Source organism: Pinus tabuliformis, chromosome 9 (genome assembly GCF_031772625.1).
Source record: "Pinus tabuliformis cultivar Carrire ecotype Pingquan chromosome 9, CPIR1, whole genome shotgun sequence".
Lineage (NCBI taxonomy): Eukaryota > Viridiplantae > Streptophyta > Pinopsida > Pinales > Pinaceae > Pinus > Pinus tabuliformis.
The window spans coordinates 1,902,378,824-1,902,403,280 of record NC_142307.1 but is presented as its reverse complement, the minus strand read 5'-3'; the positions used below and the strand labels follow the sequence as shown (position 1 = coordinate 1,902,403,280).

General features: G+C 38.9%; 1 protein-coding gene across 7 annotated transcripts in view; it reads left to right on the top strand.

Annotated features, from left to right (window-relative positions):
* The first annotated feature begins 10,588 nt into the window (after nt 1–10,588).
* Nucleotides 10,589–24,457, top strand: part of LOC149156541 (uncharacterized) — a 488,936-nt gene continuing 475,067 nt past the window's right edge. For 5 of the 7 annotated variants that reach the window (XM_089438264.1, XM_089438263.1, XM_089438267.1 and 2 more), the window contains exons 1-2: nt 10,589–11,029; nt 11,254–11,342. In XM_089438264.1, the coding sequence (XP_089294390.1) occupies nt 10,861–11,029; nt 11,254–11,342 (258 nt within the window). In that variant the 5' untranslated portion in view covers nt 10,589–10,860. The remainder of the gene's footprint in view (nt 11,030–11,253; nt 11,343–24,457) is intronic. The other 2 variants (XM_089438270.1, XM_089438269.1) reach the window with 1 other exon arrangement.

Genomic DNA, 24,457 nt, shown 5'->3' with positions numbered 1-24,457 from the left:
TCTTAATGTGTGAATGACATAAAGAATGCTGAGTACAAATCTGAATTATCTTTTCAAAATGACAGTATTAACAAATTTCTCTTCAAAAACAAAAGGAAGATAATGATGACACTTTGCGACTTTGAATTGAAAACTGCTTTCAACACTTGAAAAACTACTAATTCAAATCAAATACAAGAGTAACTATATAATCGACCATCAAGAACAATAGAATTCTTTTCTTTGACTGAAAACGACACTTGCGACACTTCCAAATCAAAAGACCACAGTTTGATTACGATACTTTTTGTAAAAGAGAACTGTAAATGGCGCACAATACATAAAAACATTCACAATTCTTTGTACTATGGAGGCAGAATCATGCAAAGGAAGGGAGTTTCCACAGTGGTATACTGATCACATATAGCAAAACTCTTGAATAAAGTTGAAGAGAGTGATCAAAGAAACCAAAATCTGGAAGCAGAAGAGGTCTTATCTGATCAGTGCACCTGCAACATAGGGAAAGTGCGATGCAGCGCACCTACTACACACGGGAGGTGTGATGCATCCAGATTCCCAAGAGAAGAAAGTGCGATGGTCCAGGGACGAGACTTTAACTTGGTTCTTGGTCACATTTTGTAGCTTAGTTTAGGGATTTAGGCCGAGCTAATGATAGTCAGTAAATAGAAATCACAGGGGCTGATCTAATGAGGTTACTAGAGCAACCACTAGGGCAATTAGCATGTTTCAAATCGATTGTTAAATTTATAAACAAAACCCGGATATAGAATGGAGCAACATTGATCTACTTTGCACTTGCATAGCAAATGCAGTTCGAAGGCTAGCTGGCTTAACTTCAGGCTCCATCTGTAAGTTTATAAAGCAAACAAGTATAAACAAGCAAACAAGCTATTCGCTCCCCAGTGGAGTCGCCATTTTGTTATCGAGAAATCTAGTGTCTATGCAGAGCTGCTAGTCCCACTAAGACAGGTAGCTATCTTAGAAACAAACAGATTAAAGTTAATTTTGTTTTCCTTTATGAGAAGTAGATAGGAGAGGATCAAAGAATACCAACCTCGATCTTTCGCTTAGTTCTTTGCTTGTTCCTTCTCCTCACCGACAGGTCTTTACCGCTTCTCCCTTGACCACTTCGCTTCAAAGAGTACCTGTAAAGTCAAAGCAGCATAATACCTTCAAAGTGTAGAGATCTACAATCATAAGCAATATAGGACCAGATATATATTGACCACACAAATGCATATACTGTCAAACATACATGAATGTGGAGGAAAACTTGAATAGCTTTATTGATATAAAGATTTGAAGAGAGGATTACAACCCATTGATCTGACCCAGCGTCATCCTCCCAGCATGAAAGCCCTTCTTCACCTCATGAAAAGCTTAGATCACCCAACACTATGATATTCCACAAGGAAACCAACAACACTTCCTTACAAGATACAAAATTCCAGCCTCTGGATCTCTGGGATGAGGGATCCATATATAGATGATTGCAGGGAGGTGAGTCAGCTTCTGGGATTTTGATTAGTGTCTTCTCTCTGATAGTTCTTGATTCCACTTGGAGATTGATGATCTCTTACTCATCCCTGGGCAAATTCAGAGAGGCAAGTGTCACAGGAGAAGTTTTTGGAAGATTCCATGATCATCCACCTTGCAAATTGTCTCTGCCATTTGTCCATTCTCGTCCATCGCACCCTACAGAAAGACTTTCCAGTATGCATCGCGCCTTTTACACTGGGCAGGTGAGATGCATCGCACCCTTAGCATTGAGCAACCTGTATGGTCCAGTTTTGACCAGTTCTGAGCAGTTTTCTGTGGAGAACTTCTAGGAGATGATGTAATCAACTGACCTTGTTCCTTTAGGGCATGAAACAACACTTTTAGGGACTCAAGAGCCCTTGGTTTATGGACATATATGATTGGGGTTGCAGTGCCCAAAAATGTCTATAACAGTGAGAACTAGTACTTGTGCATATAGCACCGACGCTTCCAAGTTTGTTACGAACTACCAGGTTGATAAAAGTAAAGTTGGTAGCCCAGAAGTTGCAGCATTCTTGCTGCAATACTGGCTCTCACCAACACATATGTGTGAACTCGCTCCAGGACTGCTCCAGCTCTATTGTCTCGATCCTGAAAGGAAGATTTCGCATACTTACCCAAGGTACAACCTTTGCATGTATCTGTCTGCTCCAGTTTTCCCTTAGGAAGTCCGGTAGAAATCTGCTGCATGATCTTCAAGGCCCCATGGTGCAAGTGGCCCAATCTTCTATGCCATAGCTCGCCAACATCTTGGCTCTGCACCAACTCTTCTTTGGAACTCAATGCAGCACAATCATCTACCTCCAACTTGTAGAGATTCTTTACTCGAATCCCAATCCTCTTGGTCTATCCAATGCCGATATGCCTCAGGAATACATTTCCTTTACTAAAGACTACATCATAGCCTTTGTCTTCTAACATAGTGACATACACAAGATTCTTCTTCAAGCTCGGTACATACTTTACCTCGGTCAGGGTGAGAGGAGCTCCATGCACCCTCTAAAACACAACTGTACCTTCACCTGAAACATAGTACTTTCCATCATCGTCGATCTCGATCCGCATCTAGAGATCTTTCTCCTCCAAGGTACTGCAGAGATTCTTGTCGCTAGTCATGTGGAATGAAGCTCCACTATCCAGGTACCAAACACATCCCACCATGGATGAAACCATACATGCGATGAGAGAGAAATCCAATTCGAACTGTGAGGCTAGTGCCTCACCGTCTAATCCCTTTGAGGAACCCTTCTTGGATTTCTTCTATGGACAATTCATAGCATAATGGCCCACCTCATGACAATGAAAGCATCTCACTTTCGATTTGTCAAACTTCTTCCCACGATGGGAAGAACTGGATTTGGAATGGGACACCTTCCCTTTCCCTTTCCTCGCCTTACTCACTAAGGCTAGATTTTCTTCATCATCTTGCTTTGATGAAGGTCCATCTCTGGTGCTTCTTCTTATCTCCTCCTACATCAGATCCAGCCAAAGTCGTTCCCAATCTAGCAGTTTCTCTCTTCCATTTACCGAGGAGAGCGAGACTCACCAGGTTGTCATCAGCTACCGTGATCACTACACTTCCAAGCTCATCCCTGCAGGTGGTGAGCTTGTTAAGATATGTAGAGATCGTGTCGCCCTTTTCACACTTGATTTTCCGAAGCTTGTCTTTCAGTGCCAGCTTCCTCTGATCGTTGTTGTTCTGATATAGATCTTTCAATGTTTTCCACATTGAAAATAGTGTCTCCTTCCCATGGAGACTCGAGACTATGTGGTCTTGAACTCCCTCCAGAAGGATTCTCCTCGCTCTAGCCACACATTTCTTCCATTCCGCCAATTCTTGGGCATTAGCTGTTGTTGGCTTGGGGACTTCTTGATCAATGAAGTCCTTTAGACCATTGTCCTCTAATACCGCTTCCATGCGATCCTTCTAGGCTATATAATTCGAGCTGCCATCAAGGGCATACTCAAGTCTTAAACCGTTGAACGCCATTGGTGAAATTTGAGATGTGATAAGAATTCGAATTCTATAATCAGGAACTTCAAACTTGGAACTTCTCCCTTCTTTGTATATTGTTCTTCGCTTTGATCACCTTTGCTCTGATACCATGTAGAATTTCCCATTGTAGATCACCTGATAATGCAATGTACTAAAGCAATATACTAGATCTACTTCTACAAACAAAACTTGCGGAAGCTTTATCAATTTGAGCACGATCAATTAAGAACACATATAACAGAGAATGAGAATTCAATCACACACGAACATCAAAGAATAACTTGGGGAAAGCTTCAACTAAAAACCCCTCTATTTGTATTATCAAACAAGTGGAAACATATTAGAGATTACATAAAGCTTTAGCTCAAAAGCTGTCCAGCTCTCAGTACAATCCCTCAACATAGTTCATAGTCTGAATAGACACAACATATGCCTTCCTTCAATCCTCCAAGCCTCCTATTTCCTTGCGTAGTTTCTCTTGGGGTCTAAAAGCTGCCACCTGTGTGAAATTATCTCACACACACTCTCTGACCTCTAATCTAACTGTGCAATCCACCAAGGAATGAATTCCTTTTGCATGCAAGAAATATCCTCATGGGAATATCAACTGATAGTACACTGTCCCATCGTATGATATCAACTAGGTCTCTTACTGAACTGACATGCAGGAGTTATTTATGAGAGAATATTCAGTTATCTGAAGTACACTAGTTACATGCATGCATGCATTAACTAATTGAACTCACAATTAGTTCCTCCAACTGTTGGAACTAATCTAACTGGACTTAACTCAGTTAACTGAGATAACTAATTACAACTTAGCCATATCTCCTTAATTGATGGATAACTTCCTCAATCAAAGGGATAACTGTTGCATGTCTCCACATAGACTTCATGTTTGATTTTCTCCAACTAATTAACTCAGGATGAATTAATTAATTATTTTTCAAACAGTTGCTAAGATCAAATTCGAATTTTAATTCTCAATTTTAGTTCAAGGACTAACTAAAATTGGAATGTATCCCAAAATGCTATTTATAGCAATGCTAATTTTAACACTTCTATATTTAGCATTTCTTGTTCCTATTTTCAACAGGTGAAAACCCATGGGTTTTTCCATGGTATTCTTCTCTAATGTAGTCTATTTAAAGTAATAAAATTCAAATGAATTTTCCAGACATAAAAGTAACCAAATTTCCTATGCCAAATTTCAACTTTGAATCTTTTTGTGTGAGAGCTATATATCGACATAGAAGATTCACAAAACGACTTTGTCACGCGACTATGTCATAGGAATTACGACCTTCACTTATGAAAATTAGTAAAGGTAAGCCTTCCCTACACCATAGCAAAAACATGGGTAATACATTTTCTAAATGCTTTTCAAATCTAACATAAATTTACTCTAAATAGTTATGGATGGATATCAGTTGCTAAAGCGTGTGAGGTTTATAACTTGTATATGTGATTTGTGTTTTAATCACCAGATTCTATTTCATATCCGATAATGTATATGTTTTTTGCAATTAATTTAATGTTGTAAGTGCAAATATTAAATGGACTCACTATACTAAAATATTTTGTTTTCATTTCATGCACATAAATTCAATCCCGAAGGACTGAATTTAAACTTGGTTAAAGTAATTGTTTTGAGTCTCTTGTCCACAAGATGTAACCCTAGAGACCCTTACACACCGTAATAATTTTGTTCCTTATACCCTTTCCCAACAAATCCAACCCAAACTACCTTAAAGGTATTGATTAAAGAATTGTAGACCCATTGCAGATTCTGGAAAATCACCACCCGAGAAGGTGAACAAATTAGGGATAATTGCTTTTCCTTGAACTGACCCTAAATTCCATGCAGGTAATGATATCTTGAGTTAAACGACTTTAGATAGCCTTATGCATGTACTCTAGGAAGAAATTTGATTTACATCAGATCTACAAGCTTAGCAAGAGCTATCCATGCTTACAAACTAGCATAGGGTAGTCACATTGCCCCTTCAAAAATGCCTTTAATCAAAGTGCTTTGAATCTGAACAAGAATAGGAACATCAATAAATAATGGTTTGATGAGATGGCTATTTAGCCTTTTCAAATAATTATCACAAGGATATGGTAGGTGGTCGTTGTATAATTTTGTAGTATTATGTTTATTTTTATGTGGTACATGAAATAAATGTTTGCTTGTTTGTTTGTTTTTAAATATTGCATATATAATAATTATAATAAAGTAAAAAACAAAAAGTATATATTTTAATAAGAATTTAGTTTTAATAGTTTGACATCCTTTTTTTTGTCTCATGAAATATCACTAACCAATATAAATAGCCTTAGAGAATGTCACTGAATTGAGATTCAACGAGAGATGAACACGATTTTGCAAAGGAACATTCCCATAAAATGTGCTCCATTGTTTCTAGTCTGTAACAACCCCAGGTTAAAAGTTCATGTAATAAAAGTCAATAAAGGCAAAACAAGACTAAGGTCATGGGACACTTATTCCAAGTTGAATGTTGGACAAAATATCCTAGTGGGCATCACTTGTTGTTTATTATGGCTAAGGGAAATTGACAAAGGCTATGAAAAGGAAAAGAGGCATTAATTGGCATTTTGTTTATGAAAATAAAGGAAAATAGGAGAAAAGGGAGGTGAAAGGTCACAGGTTGCATGTGAGCAGGAAATTGAAGGAAAATTAAGGAAAAATGAAGAAATTAGATTGCATGTGAGCAGGAAATTGAAGGAAAAATGAAGAAATTATATTGCATGTGAGCAGGAAATTGAAAGAAAATTAAGGAAAAATGAAGAAATTAGAGGCATCAATAATAAAAAGATAGCAGAGCATCAGTTGGTAGCCTTTTGTCAGTTCAGTTTTAGAATTGGTTTCAGAGAGGAGAAGAGCACCAAGAGGAGAAGGAAAGAAAGAAAGCAAAGGAAAAGAAAATAAGGACAAAGAAAACAAAGGAAAACATAGATCAAACAAAGAAAGGTTGGATCAAACAACTTCAACAGAATACTTGCAGGTAACATGTTGCATGTATGATTTCGTAGCTGGTTTTGATATGCATGGTATGTGCATGTGTGTATCTGGTTTCATTATTGTTGGTGGCATGGATTTTGTTGGGTTTTGATAGTGGTTTTAGTCTTGCCTTGCCATTTCTGGATAGCTAGCTTTGGATTTCCGAGAGGTTTTGGATTTGGGTGAGGTGGTCTCAGGAAAAACCCAAGGGTTGGGGGTGTAGATGGTTTTCTCTGGGAAGCCCTCGATAGGTGGGTGGAGACAAGAAAATTCCTCAAGGGATGGTGAAGGAATTCTAAGGCATCGAAGCTTCGTTTGGTTTTGTGATCTTAGAACCTGTTTATGTGAGATCATGATATGGTAAGGGTGGAGGTGGTTTAACCTTTGGATTCCCTTGGTTGTTTATGGATTAGTTTATCCCATGAGATCCCACATTCATGCTTGGAATATGGCACGAGGGTGATTGGCTAAAAGAAAGATTTGGTTTAGCCCAATCTATGGTCAGATGGTACGTGGAAGTCCTTGACTTGGTTGGCTTTTGCATATGGTTAATAAGAGCTAAGTTCCTCTTGTTTTGATGAGTAATTATACTTGTTATTATGTGGCTTTAATGGTCGTTCTATCATTGTTATCTACCTGGTTAAAAGCATGGTTATATGACAAATTTAAGTATGCCTCTTATCAAATTTTAATTAATGAATGTATGGTTAATGAATGCATGACCTAAATGACATTATGGAAGCTATTATGAGAAGGCATTGGTCCTTCTTGTTAAACCTCAGATAAGTTTAATATCCCTATGTTCAGATATGAGTTCATGCCCTATAGGTTGCATGTTTACCATGTGTTTGACAAAATGTCTGCCCTGGTTGGGAGGGGTAAGGTTAAGTCCTTGTTCAAATTTTTGGTTTAGAGGCTTTGTTTCTATGTCATTTATCATTTTTGGAAGTTTCATTGAGTTCTGGGTAGAGGCATGAGTCTTAAACTTGGAAAAGTGGCTTATAATTCGAGGTCACTAACATAGAATTGACTAAAAAAGTCCACAGTCGCTGGGAAGCAAGCCTATGGGAGCAACTGGATGGTTATTGTCGCTTGGAGGCCTTGGCAAAGGACGACTTAGGCTCTAGGTCAGTGAAACAAAGAGTCAACTCAAGGGTGGGACACTTGGAGGGGTTGGGTTGCTCTTAGAGGTCCCGTGGCACTTGAGGGAGGTTAGTAAAGTCTTAAGTTGTCGACTCCATTTCCTTAAGGTCATTTAGGAGGTTAAGTCTTATCATAGTGACCCTCAGCTCATGTTTACCCTGGACAAATCGGTGAAAGTGGGTAAATGTGGGAGGGGGTGGTTACATAATCCCATAAATAACACAGTCCATCAATATAACCTCTTTTCATCAATACAATTTTGAAGGACAAACCATGATAATCTATGCTTTCTTCTCTATCTTCAATTTAAAATAGAAACAAGAGATATTTTTGTTGATTTGGGGTAGCATCGGATGTGATCTAGCCACGAAATTTGGTGGAGAGGTTGGGGCACATGAGAGCTCCAATACCCAGAAAGGGTTTGGGCAGATTCTAAACAGATAAGGATATATTAAAATAATTAATATTTTAAATGGAGTCCCTAAGTCTAAACTTAGGGAAAATAAAATATTAATGTGTATTAATATGAATCCGTGTTAGAATGGTCCAAAAGACATGGATCAAGCCATATCTAATCTTAGTCGTTGATTAGGGACTTAATCTCGGCCATTGATATGTCAAAAGGAAAAGTATAAAAAGAGGCTTGAGGGTCACTTGGAGAATACACCAGAGTGATTAGTCATTCTATTCTCTAGAGCGGAGTTTGTTAAGAGAGATAGAATTAATGACCGGGAGAACCGCTGAGGGGCATTCAGTATAGAGAGATAGAGAGGTAGAGATAGTGCTGGAGAGCAGCATAGCAGCCAGAGAGAGAGATGCAGGAACAGCTAGTGCTCACGCAAGGCCACGCAGAGGCAGCAAAGTGCTGCGCAGAGCACCAGAGGGGCCAGCGTAGCTGACGCAGAGGCTTAGAGAGCTGATGCAGGGCTAGCGCTGGGCTAGGAGAGGCTGGCACAGTCCAGATTGGGCAGATGTTGGGGTTTCTGGGGCAGATTGGTGTTGAGTAGTTGCTGAAAGGATTATTCGGGGTTTCAGCTAGTAGATTTGTCAGAAACTGAGAGGTATTACTGCCAAGGAAATTCTCTGTTGGGTAGGCTAGTTTCGGCACCCAGATTGTACTCTGATATTGCTTGATAAGAAAATCCTCAAATAGTTGCGCCGGTTTTCCCACATTGGGTTTTTTCAGGGACATTAGTCCAAAAATAATGGTGTCATATGGTGTGTTTGTTCTTGTTTCTTTTAGTTGTTGATCTGTAATATGTTGAGCATGAACTAGTGTTTATTTTCAGTATTTACATTGTAAATAACTTGTTAAGGAAAATAACAAGTAGGTAGGAATAAATCAGATAAAGTGCATGGAGGGTTTCTAACTAAGGAAACTTAGAAACTTCAACAATTTTCTCTCAAGTACCTTTCAATTTAAAATAGAAAGAAGAGTTATTTCCTCTCAAAGTACCTTTCTTTTTTAGGATTTTGTAAGAAACCATATTGAGAAAAGCAAGTAGATAAACATGATGTGAGTCCTTAACCAAAACACCAAACTAAGGCATACAACAAGGTACCAACTACTTTCTTAATCTTTTATCAAGTGTAAATAAATATATTACAAATCCAAACAAATTACATAAAGAGGGAAACTGGATATGAATAATTAATATTTAACTAATCTTTCAAAATAAGATATCAAAATTACACTCAATCAAAAATCTAAATAATGTTCTAAAATTCTCAATTTAATATAATACAGTAAAATTTAAATATTTTTTTAAAATTCTGAATTGGTATAAGTCAAAACAAAATAATCCGGCCTGGAGTATGCCGTAAAACTGCTTCTGCTTGGCTAAGAGCTCGTCTTCCTCGGACGTAAGGAAACAGGTTAACGGCCCAAGACCCAGAGGCATCTGGCAGGAGTGAAAGCCTGCTCCCTTACGGACCACCAGCGGGTTATTACAGGTGGCGTGGTTTTCCTTGATAACGGTGATGAGTCAAATCGACATTCGCGGATAGCAGCCAGAGATGGTTGTCCTCACTGTTGGTTTGACACCTGAGTTTGATAGGTTTTGCCCCCTTCGGAAAAAAAAAAAAAAAAAGTCAAAACAAAATAATAAAAACATTGTTTCACTATCATAATAATACTTTAATCATAAAACCAATGTATATCCATCTGAACTACAGATCTCATAGGAATCAATCATGCAAAGCTCTTTTTTTAATGCAAAACTTGAGGAACTTGAACCTAAAGAGTTTTAATCTCTCTAAATACTTGATAGATCCAAAATTAAAATGAATCTGCACTGATATAAATAATTTATCAAACACTTTTTTATATATTAACAATATATATAATTTATTAAACACTTTAATTTAGTTCACATCCATTTATAATTAATATATCTATATATATATATATATATATATAAAATTATAATTTTTTATTAAATTATTGTTAATAATTTTGTGAACACTAATCTATTAATAATAATAAACAAATCTCTACTTTTTAATAATTTTATAAAACTAGCTCATAACACATATATATTTTAAAGGATTTATATATGACATGATCTTTTATTTGCAAGGTATAAATATCATATGGAAATAGTAACTTGAATTCTAAGGATTTTATGAGATATTTGCTTGGACTTAGAACAATCTATAATGGTTTCCTCTCTTTAGCAGAGGTATATTAGAACAATCTATAATACTTTGATACATGTATTGGTTTCTATTTTCATTAATACAAATCAATGTTTTTTTCATTAAAAAAAATTTAAAATACCATGTATGTTTTACATTTTTCGTTAAAAACAAAACCCTTGATTCCATGTATGTTTAACATTTTTCATTACTATTTTAGTCATAATATACCTCTACAATGCCTTATAAATTGGATATAATTCAAAGAGTCATATATTCCCACCTTATCAACTATTTCTGAACTTACGAACGCTGGTCCATGGACTTTTAGTTTAAGAAGCAGAGCTGATGTTGCATTCACCTGGAAGAGTGAACGCTGGTCCATGGAACTTTTCCTTTAACAAGCAGACGAAACTAGGAAGGAAAAAAACATAATACTGCGATTTGGAAAATAAAATTATACTGCAATTTCTAAAATTGACAATTAGTGAGAGATAATAGGTTGCACGTCTTGCCGCAACGCATGGAGCTCTGCAACACTTCATTGCCTACTCATTATGCGGTTTCGTATCTCACCGATTCGCGTCTTCGTAGAACGTCCTCCGCCTCTTCACCTAATGTAATTCCTAACAAGGCATTACTCGTATTAAACCCATTGCACAGAGGGAAAGCAACACAAAATGTTTCCGAAGGTATTGTGAGCTTTTTCCATGTTTACCTTTTCTAAAAGTTTAAAAGTATTGCAGGAGTTTTATGGTTGTTCCAGCTTTTGTAATAATTTCAGGAAGGCTTTTTTCATCTTTTGCCTATTTCAAATTATTTGAAGTGGTGTCCAAACTAGGTGATTGCAGTAGTTTACTTTTTCCGAGTTCGTTCAATTTCTATATGATTAGTCTTTGATTCCTTTTTATTGTAGGGAGAAATGGGTTCCAATATAATCATTTCACAATCAGAGGTCATGCAACAACTAGGAAGATTATCACCGAAAAATGTAGCTCAGGCGAGGTATGTCGCGCCCTCTTCCTGTTCAACAGTCTCCATAAGCTACGAAATACGAATTCGTCAATTCTTATTTTTGTACATGATGTTCTTCTACGCAAAAGCAGTTATTGTGGAAAACCAATTCAGAGTATACTGTGCATTGACCAAAATAATCCTTCCCCAGAGTTCTCATTTTCTTACTAGGCTGTGTTCTTCTCCCGCGCCCCTGCTCTTACCCCAATAAAAATCCTTTATTGGTCTCAATAGAAAATTTGTGAAGAATTAATTATGCATGCATTGCAGCCCCAGCTCACATCTCTCTTGAAGGAAAAAATATTTGTATGTATATGATGAGGCTATTTTCGCATTCTCTCTTGTAAAGGATGTCATGCTTTCTATACCAGTATTGACAACACCTTATTTTAGTAAAACATTCATCGTAGAATGTGATGCATTTAGACAAGGAACTGGAACAATGTTACCTAGATTCTTAATGTCTTGATGATGCTCGATGAAAACTTCCTCTTGGATGCTCGAATGCTCAATGCAGGGTGTACTTGAAAATGTCTAAGAAAGCCCGAAATGCTCCTAGGTTCATGATCATGCAGCCATGAGTTATGAGCACCGAGCGACCCCATGAACAACAACATAAGGACATCTTGGTGAACCACTTTCTCCTTTGAACTATGTGCATTGAATCTTTCCACATGGTCAATTGCGGAGAGTGGATCACCATCAAACACGGGCACCCCATATACCATCCTTCCCACAACATGATTAGGATGTCTAGGGATGATAGCAATGTCCAAAGCGGGAAATTTACGAAAAATTGACAACCTATTTGAGATATACATGAAACATATGTAGGAGTCGCCAGGTTGAAATTAAATATGCCTAGAAAAATGCTTGCTTCACCCTACAAGCATCGACCTTAAAGTTCAATGAAGAACTAGGGCTTCGTTCTTCCAATGGAGTTGCCAAGAATGATATGTCAATATGTTGTATGTAGAACAAAACACATGTTTCGTGTCCCCAACAACGACGCCAAAATGTTACCGCTCAAACTAGTAGGGGGGCTAAAAGGGGATCCCTAAAGGGCAAATGCTAGGCCAAGGGAAACAAATGACGACTTAGCCCACTGTGACCTCAGCTAAGGCTCTTTTCTATTTCCGGACTTTCACTGATGGGAGGAGACCAGGTATGTATAGAGTTACCAATGAAGGATAAGTCAGTGAATATGAGTGACCCAAATAAACCCTTTCCTAGAGGAGTTTGAAGGATGGAGCTTGCTTGCTTTCTAAGCAAGGTACTATGTATTCCATGGAAAGAAAGAGAAGATTTGAGGGTTAGGTTTATGGGATAATACTTGTGAAGGAGTTTCCCAATCCCTAAAATCCTTGTTAGAATTGGTATCCAGGATGGTTCTTGAAGAATGATCTTTCAAAAGAGCGGGACCACACTAGGCCAAGTGGATCGAGTCTAGGGTATGAGGAAAGAATGTAGCAACCAATGATATTCTTACCCTAGACAAGGTGAGGAAAGGATCAAAGAAAGAATTTTCACTTGAAGAGGTTGTTTTGACACTATGAGGTAGTAGCCTTAGGGATGGCAGGGCAAGGTTTGATCCTGGAACTAGGGCTTGGATTTTCTCCCAAATCCACTGTCGAAATGGCTTCAAAAATGGAGGAGAGCTTGAGGAAAGGCCAACGCAAGAGACCCTAGGAGATCAAACTTTTTGGAGGGCTAGCTTGTCGAGAAATTGATGCCCTGGGTACCCCAACTTGGCTAGACCTAGAAGGAGGTGAAAGAATTATGATTTTTTGTGACCACCCTTGGTAGATCAGTGCCTTAATCTTTGGGAGCATGGAGTCTATGATGAATATGAGTAGGATTTCTTGGTTCCCAGTCAAGGAGGCCCCAAGACCACTTCGCTAGCCTTCTAGGTCTAGGAGAAGCAATCTTGCAGCTTTGGTACTTCGATGCACAAAGGGAATGGCTTATCAAGGTCAAATTCCTTGGTAGAATTACCTCTTGGAGTTTTCGTTCATATTACATGGCCCACACATTGAGAGATGCTATAATAGAGACAAAATTCAACAATTTTAAGAAGTAAATGCATGTAACAATTAGCCCCAGAACAACGAAAATCCCAATCCAATGTATATGACAAAGTAAAACAAGAATAACATTAAAAGAATGTACTTACATGTAACAAAATATATCCACTCATTGACAATTGTCAAGAGAGAAGCTCCAAGAGAAGATAGACCAATATCCACACATCAAAATTCATTCATAAAGCTCTAATTCATCCACTAGAAAAAAGTGTGAAATTCTCAAGAGAGAGAAAAGATCCAATCCAAAGTGATGATGAGCAAATGAGCTCATCTCAATTGTATTTATACACAAATTAGGAGTTTGAATTAGCCTCCTTGGCCTACATAAGCCCCAAAAATAAAATAATGTTCCTATAATTCAACTTTTGGTGACAAGCCCACCAAGCTAGCTCAAAAATAAACAAATAAGCCTCTCAAGAGGTCAAATAATAATCTATGCATGTCGTAGGGCCCTCTAAGAGACCTAATGAGGTCCATGGGTGCCATAATGAAGAGTAAGACCCTCAAAAGCAGTGGACAAGGGGTTGGCCCCTTGTAATAACCTGCTGTGCTCCAAATGACATGTGGGGGCACACAAGTGTCCTCATGGGTCTCCAAACAAATTGAAGATGCCTATAGATCGCCTGTAAGGGCTAGGATGATGGTGTAGGTGATGACACATTGTCGTGCAAGTCCTGGATCATCTGCCAAGTGTATGGTGCAAATCGGGGGTCGACTAGGCATGATGGATCAGGTGCATCTTCGTCGTCCAATAAGTGAACCACGAGAAATCTCTGAATGGCTATGGGGATCCATGGAGTGCTGTTTGCTGTTGTGGAGGCCCATGGCTCTCAACGCACACCCTACATGTGCCAATGTAGCCCTTTGGAGGATTAGGACCCCGTATAGGGAGACCAAACCCAAAATGGAGACCATCTGCAATCCTACATAAGATCCAATGCGTCCCCTAGCCTTCTAGTACAACAAGTCATTAGAGAAATCGAGTAAATGAGCTTACCAAATCATGGACCACAGGTGGGGACTTCATAATGGCCTGCCCTTCCATAATGGGCTTTGGGATGTGCCAATGTCTCCTAAACTCCAAATGGGGTTAACCAATAATCCTATTAGGTGGTTTCTACTTCTAAAGGGGATAATATAGTCAAGATACATCCTTCAAAAGGTGGTGGCATAGGTGAATGAAGTAGGGGATGGGAAGAAACCCTGGGTCACATGTTTGGGTACAAGGGTAGCTAATAAAAGAGAAGCTCACACTTGGGTTTATAATGTATAGGAGGGAGAAATCGTGGTACATGAGGTGCCTCGACTTTGATTTTTCCACCCTTTTTTAAATGCCTTTTGACTTTTTATGATTTTCTATGATTAACTACTCGGTGCTCAAGGGGTAAGAGCATGATGTATAAGATATAACAGTGAGTACCCCCTTTTAAAGTGGGGTGGTTCATCGCCCACTAGGGGTTGGGGCAATCACGTGTTCCTATATGATGAAGGAGGTTCATAGAACCTATAGGACCCATGGTGATCGCCATGATGATGGGGTTAGCTCATGTATTGGGTTTTGCCTACGTGTTAAATGTGTTTGTCTCGATCATCTTTTGCATTTTGTGGTACATTTTCCCATTGAATGTGGCCATATATGCTTTTATCTTTCTTTTTAGCTGCATCAACCTCCGGGCTTCATTCCAGGCCATGACCCAAGGTGTGGGCAAGGGGAAGAGGCATGTTTACCTTATGTGGACCTAGGTGGGAGAAATGAGGAATGGGTAATAATGAATGGAAAGACGGTAATATAAGCGGATAAGAGAGCGGGACCACACAACCAAAATCGGGGTTTCCCATGAAATACCATCCCTAGAGCCAAATGGTCAGTAAAAGAGATCCCACGGAATTAGAATCCAAGGTTAATACCTAAAAGGGATCTAGAGGACAAAAGCGCAGACTTAGCCCATTCTTTCCGCCGAATCCCCCCATTAATCCATGCCCATAAGTGTCCATGATAAGCAAATTACAATACTCAACTTCCAAATGACAAGGCATACCTTTAGATTTAGGAGACCCACCTTCAAACATATGATCATGGCAGATGGGCGAGGGACCATATGGCTGGCTCAGGTGGCGAAGAAATGGCACAATGAGCTAGCTGGTGGCTGCCAACTGAGGATCATCTTGGAGTTTTTTTTTCTCCTAGGGATATTACCCACAAAATGGTTGGTAACAGGTCCACAGGGAGTTAGCCTCCCCCTCTCCTTGTCCACACTTTGGGTTGAGCCTGGAACGATGCTCCGGAGGTTGATGCAGCTAAAAGAAAGTAAAAAACATAATTTGGCCACTTACATTAGGAAATGTACCACAAAATGCAAAAGATGGTTGGGACATAAAAAAATAGCACGTGGGCAAAAGCCAACATGAGCTCTACCCCTTATTATTATGGCCATCACCCTAGTTCCTAGGGCCCCTATATGAGCCCCTTGCATTGTTAAGGAACCCATGATTGCCCCAACCCATGGTGGGCGATGACTGCCCAACCTTAAAGGTGTAATCACTGCTATATCTTACACATCATGCTCTCATTCTCTAGAGTCCCAAGTAGTTATAAAAAGAAAAATCAATAAAAGGCAAAAGGCATTTGAATAAGGGTGGAAAAACAAAGGTTGGGGTAACTCATGTACCATGATTGCTCCCTCCTTCATCTATATACCCATGTATGGGCTTCCCTCATTATTGTTGCCCTTGTACCATGGCATGTGGCTTGGAGCCTCCCCTTGATGTCTCAATCCATTCCATCATTATGTCACATGACGCCTGCCATGTGAAGGATGTACCATGGACCAGTCACTCCGTTGTAGGTTGAAACCACCTAACAGGGTCCTTGATTAACCTCTTTCTTGCACTTGGGGACACTTGTACATTCTAAAGCCCATTATGGAAGGGCATGCCACTATGAAGTGTCCACTTGGTTCCATGATTTGTAAGCTCATTTACTCAATTGCACTAATGAACTGTTGTGCTGGAAGGTGAGGAGACGCATTGGATCTTATACAGGATTGTAGGTGGGTCTTCATCTTGGGGTTTGGTCTCCCTATACGGGATCCAAGCCCTCTAGAGGCTCTTAATGGCACTTATAGGGTGAGCGTTGAGAGTCATGGGTCTCCACTATAGCAGAGAGCAGATAGCCACACCTTGGGATCCTTCAACACCATTTATTACTTGCTCGTGTCCCATTTATTTGATGAGAATGATGTGCGTGGACCACATTGCCCAGCCGGCTACATACTTTCACCACACACTTAGCAGTTGATCTAGGACCCTGATGGGGTTTTGTCTCACCTCGAGAGACAAGGGAGGGCTTGCATCATTGTTCCAACCCTTATAGATGGAGTCCATGCTTGTCCAATTTAGATGGAGAGCCATGAGGATGTTCTTTGTGCCCCCATAGCCACTTGGGAGCACCACATGTCGTTTGCTTGGAGATCAAGGGGCCACCCCCTTCATCACTATTATTGGAGCCCTCCTACTCATTATGGCACATGAGAGACTTCATTTGGCCTTCCAATGACCCTTCTAGCTACTTTTCTATCATTTAGGCCCTTTTGAGAGGCTGATTATTCTTAATGTGGATCTATTTGGTGGGCTTGTCACCAAAGTATTGTTATTTTGCACATTATTTTATTATTAGGGGCATTATAGGTCAAAGTTAGCCATTCAAATCCCTTAGAGGATCATATAAATGTAAGAGAGGATCATTTGATCTCTCATCATCACTTGGATTTGGACTTGTCTCTAAAAGAGAACTCGGACCTGCAATTTGGACGAATTTTGGAGCTTTTAAATGAATTTTGATGTTTGGATTAACTTCACACTTCTTCTTGGAGCTTCTATTTGCATGTTGGATGGATGGATATACTCTTTTGCCTTGTAAGTGCTTTATGATGTTTATTTATGCTATAATAAATGTCTAATGCATGGAATTTTCTCTTGTTGTAATTGGATATGCCCTAATTAATGTGAAGTGCTTGGAGCATTGAAAATTGTTGGGATTTTTGCATGTGTTACTCATTTGACAAAGATTGAGTGAATGTTCCTAGGGGAATAATTGTGTAATTAAGTCCTTGAAACTCCATCTTGACATTGTATTGGAAGTATAAAATTCTTAAGGGTTTTCTTTTACCATCTTCTATTAGGATAGCAAGGCCCATCTAGGTCTCCTTGAAGCATCGAAGTTGCCTTAGTCAAGGTCATTTCTCTCAAAAAGCAAGGCACTGATCCCTTGTCCATTATTGATCACCCCTAAAACCTTTATTATCTTTTCTTTGATTTTGCCCTAACCCTAGACAACTTGACTAGAGCATCAAATGATTTTCTTTAGAGTTATCCATTTGAGGTGTGAGTTGGTGGAGAACTGCTTTGGTATCTCCTCTTTTAGTCCTCCAAGTTTGAAGGCAATCCCACGATTTGTTTAGAAGAAACATCAAGCCCTACCCCCAAAACTGTTTTGGCGTAGGTCTCCTTAGGTTAGCGATATTTTAAGGGGTCTATTGTGCTTGAAAACTCAATGAAAGTTCATCTATTATTGATCCCTCTTTCACCCCTACTTGACTTAAACACTTGGTTGAAGATTACCCCAAAACCCTAGGTCTTGTTGGGGTGCCCTTGGGCTTCTTTGTGGTCCCATATCCCCATCTTTCTCACAAGGCCACTTAGAAACCTTGTTTCTAAAGGAATCTTAGGTCTAGGGCATTCTTCGTTAAGGAATACGTCTAATCCCTAGGTCTAAGCCTCCCTTGAGCCTTTCTTAGAGAGCGTCTTACCTTGCCCTTGAAGCAAGCAAGCCTATTATTTGAGTCTCTCTTGTGAATGGGCCTTAGGAATCACTATGCATTCTATCATTGACTTATTCCTTCTTGTGATTCCTTCTATACCGGGACTTCTCCCATCGGTGAAACTCTGTAAAGAGCAGGGGACATCGACTGAGGCGACAGTGGGTCCTTGTCCCATTGTTGCGACTTGATCTAGTAGTAGTCCCTTAGGAACCCCTTCCTAGGACCCCGACTAAATTGAGTGGTAACAGGTCTACTTGACAAAACCAACTTAAACACCAGCGAAAGCAACCATTCATTAGAGACTAAGATCATATATGCATGTAAGTGGACCAAACTTGCATGTTAAGGGCATATTAATACTTCAAACTTGGATCACCTTTCGATATGTAACTAGACCAAGTCTTGTAAAGGTGTTCCTTACCTTGATAGAGGCAGCTAATGGTAAACCCTATTAGGTGCTTCCAACCCTTAAGAGGAAGTGGCATTTCGAAGGTCAACCCCTCAATCAATAGGTGTTGGTTGAAATGAGTGGCAATGGAGGGTACATGATTCATGGCCAAGTGCCATGGTTAAGGGGATTAGGTAATGAGAGTCCACATCTTGAGTGTATAGATGTAATGGAGAGACTAGTCGTGGAGGAATGAGTTACCCTCTTGGCCTGGTTTTTCTACCTCTCTAGTGTGTCTTTTACTTTTTCATAATAATGCTTTTTATTTTGGGTGCATAGCACAAGGTTTAGAAATTTCTCTTTATGATATAGCATTTAATTTCACCCCTTAAGATGAGACAATTCATTTCTCATCAGGGTTGGGACATGCAAGGGTTCCTTTTGATGAAATGGAGCATCGAGTGATCAGGAACTGGGTGATGGCCAAATGAGTAGGGTAGAGCTCATGTTATGCTTTTGCCCACGTGCTAATTTATGTCATTTCCATCTTTTGCATTTTGTTTTTCTTATTTTTTTTTTGTGGCCATAATGTGCTTTTCCATTCTTTTAGTTGCATCAACCTCCAGGGAAATGTTTCCCGACCCTACTAAAGGATGTGGATAAGTGTCTGCCAAATCCCAATGAACTGAAGACATGTTAGACCCAAAGAATGGAGGTGGTATATAAGGGGTTTGTAACGTGAGATGGAAAGTTTCAAATATGGCGTAGGGGAAAATTGTTAGTTTATGGATTTGGAGTAGCATCGGACAGGTGTTCTAGTCTCTAAAGTGTCAGAGAGGTTAAGGAAAATGAGATCTGCAAAACTTGGAAAAGGTTTTGAGAGAAAACACTTAACCTCTCAATTAAATTAATTGATCAATAATTAAAGTTCTTGAGTATAACTTAGGAAAATTGATTAATTAATTTGTATTAATTGAGGAAATCGACTTTTCTCTAGAGACTTCCAGCAAGTGACTTGATGAAGTCTAAGATGTTCTGAGCCATCGATCACGATTAGATCTTGGCCATTGATTCTCTAGTGAGAGATTATAAGAGCAAGTTGATGGGATGGAGATAGACACAGTTGTGAAGCAAGGGAGCAAGGAAGTGTAAATTACCCAATGCACAGTCTTCAACAAGGGCATAGTTAAAGCCGAAGGGGGTGCGAATTACTAGAGGAGGCCGAGTTGGGTTTTGCAGAGAAACAATGAGTTTCTAGATCGATTTGCTAGTTGGAGCAGTGGAATTTTTTTTCCAGAGCTTTGCTAGTATTTGGCAAGCAGATTACTGTACTCTCTAATTTGTTGAAGAATAGTAAAATAAATCCTCATTTGCTGCACCAATTTCCCTTCTGAGTTTTTTCGGGTACTATTGTCCAAAAACAATGATGTCAAATTTTTATGTGTGCATCTTGTTGACCACTACGTGTCAACGACCCATAGCAGTACACTCCCTTTTTTCGCAAAAGGGTAGCGCCTGATCATCGTGTCCATGCCATTCGACTATCATCATCAGCCTATCATGTTATTTTGTAAACCCAGTCTGCATGTGTAAATTGTAAATAATCTTAGCAGATTTGTGTCATGTATGTAATTGCCTAGGTAAACCTAATATTCTAGTGATGATCTACGTTCCGGAAGGTTTTTTGTCTCACCAATCCATGATCGGCAGAGTTTTCCTTTAGCCTAACCCCAAAGCCGGAATGGATTTTGTCATTAGAATCTTAGGGGAGTCCTAGTGTGCTAGGTCGAGTCTATGTAAAAGTGATTTGGGAATAATCCTAACTATTTGGTTAGGTTATTTTATTACAAATTGCTTGATCTGTTGGATTATATTTGTGTCGCAAGACTGGGTAGTCTGTGAGTGTCTATGTCAAATGGGTTTTCCCCCTTGAGATGTAAAAATGTAAAAATCATGATGTAAAGTGTTTTGAGGGTTAGAAAAATGTTTTATCCCCTCATAAGTCCTAGGTCCTAGGTATTTTTAAATTTTCCAAAGGCTAAATTCGAGGGTCCTTTAAAAAATTAAATTTTAAAAGGTCCAGGGACTAAGGTTAAATGATTATTTTGCTAAATTTTAGGCCCTTGGTCCCTTGGGTTAAGTCAAAGTCAAAATTTTGAGGAAATTAATTCAAAAATTAAATTTTTGAATTAATTAAAATGTATTTAAATGATAATTTCGAATTTCTTCATTGTTTTAATTTCGACAGATGAGATTAAAAGTTTTTTTTTGATCCTCATCAACGGTCGAGATTGCTTTGACAAGGATCACTCAAACTAGCCGTTGGAAAATTTTTCTTTAAATAGGAGGTTAGTTGTCATTTGAGGGCATTTGAACTTTGAGTCGTGTGCTGAGTGAAAGTTTTCTTGTAATCGTTTTTCATGTGCAAATAAAGAAAGACTTTGGGGTTAATCTCTGCTGGTGTTACTCTTCGGAAAAATGTTGTAAGATGTTTTATTTTCTTGCATAAGATTTATTTTCAGCCATTGATGTTAGCTTATTGAAGATTGATTTAAACACATGTATCTTGTTTGATCATTAGGGTTTGAATGATGGCTTAATTTCTGAATATAATGGTAGGTATCTCCATTAGATCTGAATTTCTCTGTCGTTTTCTCCCTCTATGTTAATGGTTGAATTAAGTTGTGCAGGAAAATCTTGATTTCGAGATCATCGGGCGTTTGGGGAAGTTCTCGGCTGAACCAGCCAACTCCCGAAAAAGCATTTCCTGAAGAGCCCAGTTGGTTTTGATCCCGGGCTTATCATTAGAATTTTTTTGGTGAATGCATGAAGGGTTTTCTGAAGCACCTCATACTAAATTTAAAATTTTAAAAATATTTCTGTGGCATACTGACAAATCTGGCTATTTAGAGCTTTCAAACTGTGAATATTGTAATTATTTAGCTGGTTTTTGGGTTTTTAGTATGATCCTTGCATATATTGTTTCTGAGTGTTTGTTTTGTCATTGCAGGTTGCAGATCTGAAGAGGAGATCCTAGTTTGAAGCCAGATCTAGGCCCTGGAGGGTAAGATCTGGCCTCAGAATCAACTCTTGCAGGGGCATTTGTTTCAGATCTGCAAAATTTCGTGGGGTTTTCAGTTCAAAGTAGCTGATCTCTAAATTAAGTTTTCTGAAAAGGTTCAAGGTTTTCTAGGCCATCTGTCTGCTGCTGCCTGGGGTTTCATTGATAAATCCGAAGTACAAGTGTGAAATTTGTTTTCTGGAATTTGGGATATTTTTCTGAGGGTTTCAAAATTGTTTTTATCATTCTGGCAGACTTCAGAATTTTTCTTTGCTGCTGTAGCCACCCTCAATCGCTGCTCCAGCTGCAAAAAACGCATCAGGAAAGGCAACTCCCTCTTCTCCAACCGCTGCCCACATCCCTCTCTGCCTGCGTCCTGTTCTATCCTCCCATAACCCTCACGCAGTCATTGTTGCTCCTCAAAGCTAGCGTGCTGCCATCCCTGCGTCCATTCTTCAGCTCCCACCGTCGAATCCTGTAGCCAATCCACGTGATCTGCCCAGAACTCCCTTTGCTCCTCACGCGGTCTCTCCATACGCTCAGCGCCTTAGCTTTCCTCCCTCACCTCTCAAGCTGTGTCTTTATCCTCTAACCCTGCGGCAATCCCTCAACCCTAGCCGCATTCTCCATTCAGCCATAGAACCCTCACACAGTTCCCTCTCTTTCTCCTCGTTGTCAGCTCTTGCTTTCCTCTGCTATCCCTACGCTGCTTTCTCCATAGCCGCTAAACCTGTAGCACGTTGTTCTCATCTTTTCCCTGGCCCGTGGCTTGCCTCATCGTTCCCTGCGAATTTCCTCACGCTGCAAGCCAGCAACCTTTCCCTCCCCTCGCTCGAGTTCCTTCTCCCCCGCGTCCATCCCACGTATCTACACACTGCCATACCTGAAATCTCAACCCTCATCCGCAGCTCCTCACGCAGCAAACCTGTCGAGCTATCCTCCTCCCGTCGATTACCTGCGCAACAAACACCAAACAAACATTTGATTTTTTTATTATTATCTATGTATGCGTAGGGTTTAGTGTTAGTTTAGTTCTTTTGTTTTATTTCATTTGTATTTATTTAGGAGTTAGGGTGTATATATTTCTTTAGGCTTAGGTTTTAGTTTAGATATTTTTTATTTTAGTTTTATTTTATTTTGATTTTAAATTTAGAAATTTATATAAAAAATAAAAATAAAAAAAATAAAAAATAAGTAATAAAAAAAAATTCTTAAAAAGCATATAAAAGGTTTAATCCTTAGTTTTTTTTAGTTTTGTTTTATTTTAGAATTTAGTTTTTCTTTATGATCTTGGTTTATATTTTAATCATTTAAAATAAAAAACTTATAAAAAAATAAAATATTTAAAAATTAATTTTTTTTTGAAAGAAAAGTTTTTTGTGGTATTCGACATAGCTAAATATGTGTAGATTTTATCTGAAGATTAGCTATCTGAAAGTGGTGATTCATTTTATGAACTGGTTAGCATTTTGTGGTCATTCAAAGTATTCTATCTTTTGAAAATTTAATTGCTGGAGCTTTGCTAAGTTATTAAAATTGATCGTGGTTGCTTGAATGTTTTAATGCTCATCGTATGCTAGACATTTCAGTAAATATTTTCAAGCAATTGTTGAAAGATTTGTTCGTATTTATATTTCCTAAGCAGCGAATCAATTATTCGATTTCCACTTCATCTAGCAAAGGCACTGGTACTAAACATTTAAAGATCTAATCAAGTTTTAAAATCAATCAAGTGCTTGTTTCCTTCGCTGTGTCTCCCAAGCTTGCTGATTACCAGTTGGTCTTCTTTTATCCCATAGGGTCTACCCCTCGTAGCCTAGGGAGATGGCTTAAGCGGAGAGATCGGGGATCAGGGTGATAGCCCCCGTTTTGAGCGTTGTCGCTGTGCTTAGACACTCTGTGAGACAACATTTTTTGGCACCACTGCCGGGGATAGAGTTTTTCTGTCCTTGGTTTCTCGACATCATTTTAATCATCTTATAGTTTCCGCCATTCATTAGCCGGTCAAGCGACGCAACATTTCCTAGCGTCATTTGATCTTTTCATTGCCCTATCTTTTGTCATCTCATTAATCATTTCATCTGCACCTTTCGCACTTGGACATTTCGGTTTGTTTTTTGTTTGGGTGGTGACTCCACTTCTTCCATTAATTATTTCCCAGACAAGAAGCCCTCCCTTATATCTGGTTGTTTGTTGCCTTTTGGATCCTAGAGTTAAATTCATGTTCAAGTGGCGACTCCACTTCTTTCATCTCTTGATTTTCTTGAGCAAAGGTCTCTCTCTATCATCCATTTAGTCCCTCATTATTCATCATGGATTATTCGTTTACCCTGTGTCATTTTACTGATGTTCTCCATGATATTCCGGAAGTGGCCATTCATAAATTGTCTTTATTCTCGGGTGGTGATTCAATCGCTGTTAGAAAACATTTATGCAGGTTTACTCGTATAATGCTCATATATTGCAGTTCTCCTCAGTATAATCATGAAGATGTCAAAATGCATCTATTTGCCTTTTCTTTGGAGGGTGATGCTTTGAATTGGTTTAATAATTGTCCTAAAGGTTCTTTCGCTTCTTTACAAGACATTGTCAATGCTTTTAAAGATAGATATGGTTATCAAGATAGCTCGCCTTGTGCCCCTAAAATTATGCAACAAAATGAAAGTGATTTTGTGAAGGATCCAGCTATCGATGAAAGATTTAAAGACAATTCTTCATGTCAGAATGTGCCATCCACTTGTACCGTTACATAT